The sequence below is a fragment of the Chaetura pelagica genome, unplaced genomic scaffold, assembly GCF_000747805.2.
Source record: "Chaetura pelagica isolate M959 unplaced genomic scaffold, ChaPel_1.0 scaffold656, whole genome shotgun sequence".
Lineage (NCBI taxonomy): Eukaryota > Metazoa > Chordata > Aves > Apodiformes > Apodidae > Chaetura > Chaetura pelagica.
The window spans coordinates 382,908-384,812 of record NW_009953577.1 but is presented as its reverse complement, the minus strand read 5'-3'; the positions used below and the strand labels follow the sequence as shown (position 1 = coordinate 384,812).

General features: G+C 49.7%; 1 protein-coding gene across 1 annotated transcript in view; it reads right to left on the bottom strand.

Annotated features, from left to right (window-relative positions):
• The window catches only part of GORAB (golgin, RAB6-interacting), a 19,679-nt gene that overhangs the window by 5,586 nt on the left and 12,188 nt on the right, over nucleotides 1-1,905 (bottom strand). Inside the window, exon 2 of the mRNA XM_009999712.1 lies at nucleotides 660-1,008. Coding sequence (XP_009998014.1) covers nucleotides 660-1,008 — 349 coding nt within the window. The remainder of the gene's footprint in view (nucleotides 1-659; nucleotides 1,009-1,905) is intronic.

Here is a 1,905-nt window from a genome sequence, read left to right as displayed (position 1 = left end):
GGGAAAGAGCTTTATGGATTCCATTTCCTAGGCTCTATCTACTAAGAAATACAAGCAGACCCAGAGGATGGAAGGCAAGGTCTCAGGTGAGAGGGGACAACCTGTGTCAATACAACTGGGCAGAATTAAGGAGAAAAAAAAACCTGCTTTGCTGCTTTTCTACCCTGTTGTGTTCCTCATGCCTTCTCACAGTAAGTCTCAGCTTGAAAATAGCTTAGCTTAAAAATACCCAAATATTCTCAGCCATGTTAATATTAACAACCATTCCTGCACAAGAATATCTCTTCAGACTTCTCCTCATCAGTCTGTTCCTAAAACCTCATATAGAAAAACTTTCGATAAGATTTAAATGCAAGTGCACAGGCTGAGATGAATTTGGCAGATACAGGAGGTGGTTGTTGCAGCTAAATGTGGTGCTTGGGTGCTTGACGATGTACAGTCCCATTACCACAGGAAACTATCTGCATGGATTGCACTATGGAATTTGGTCTTGAACCAGGTTTAACCCAAGTAGAGATGAAAAACAGAGGTTTAACGCAGAGGAAGCAAACGTGATCTCTCAGACTTTCCTGTTAAGAGGGAAGTTCACTTTACTGAACAATGAAAGAATGAGTCAATGTAGAAAACAACCCATCCCCTGATTTTACCAACTTACTAACAATGCCACTTTCTTTTTCTCCACACAGGAGCTGGGCTTTGGGGTGTGGGTCTGTGCTCGGTCACTGCCGTCACGGGGATCTGCTGGGGTCGGTTCCTCCTGCTGCTCTTGGTTCTCACTTTGCCTTTCATCTCCCAGTGGAGGAGCACGAGGTGATGGCACAGGCTGCTGAGGATGACCAGGCTTGTGTTTTGGTACAGAAAGCAACTGCTCGGGAGGAACAGAGGCTGCTCCACCCTGCAACCCCAGCTTCTGACATTGCTGCTGGAAGGCTTTTTCTCTTGGCGTTTGCTTCCGACTCTTGTTTGCAGTCTGGGGATGATGCTGCCGCTCCAAGGGGCCATATAAATCTATCAATGGGTGAGAGAGAAAAACAGGATTAAAATAAAACCTTAAGATCAAAGCCAGGCTCTGTGAATTAGCTTTTCTGGGCAAGAAAACAAACTGGAGCAAAATTGAGCTAAGGAAAAGACATGTCAGGGTGTCAAGGGAAGGCAACTTGGAGGAAAACCCCAGAACCTGGAAATGCTTTTGTTAGCCTAAGAATCAGGAGTGGTAGAGCATCTGAGCACCCAAAACATGGAGAGGGAGGACTAAGGGGCCTGGACTGCAGGAGGAACCTAAAGCAAAGTGAGGCAGCTCTTAAGGGAATCACAGAAAGATGGATGCAGGGCTCGGGAATGGTCCTGGGCAGTCTGATGGGCAAACTGGGGGATTATAAAGTGAAGAGCAGGGGAAGAACAAGAGGACAGATACGCAAAAAGGAGACTGGCAACACGAGTGGGCTAGTGGACAGACAGATGTGGTGCAGGACAAGGGGCTGGAGAATTTGGAAATGTGACAGAGACTGAGGATGGGGAGGCCTGGATGGGAGATTGAGAGAAGCACTGAGAGATCGATCGAGCCAGGGCGGGAGGAGCCAAGCGACTGGCTGAGGGAAACCAGGAGCTGCCTGGAGAAACGGAGGAGTTTGATGCAGGAATGGAATGCAGGAGCTGGAGGGATAGACAGATGTGGATTAGGAAGCCAAAGGCGAGCGATGGGGAGGACCGTGGGGGCTAAGGGGTGGGAAGCCATGGCAAGAGGCGAGGCTGAGGAGAAGGATGTAGAGAGGCCTGGGTAGACGGGCGTGCTGAGCGGCTGGAGGTGTCGGCAGAGGGGTCGAGACACGGGCAGATTGAGGGGATGGACGAAGGTGCCGTTAGAGAGGATGAGGGGATGAAGGGAGGCAGGCAGGGCTGCGGGAG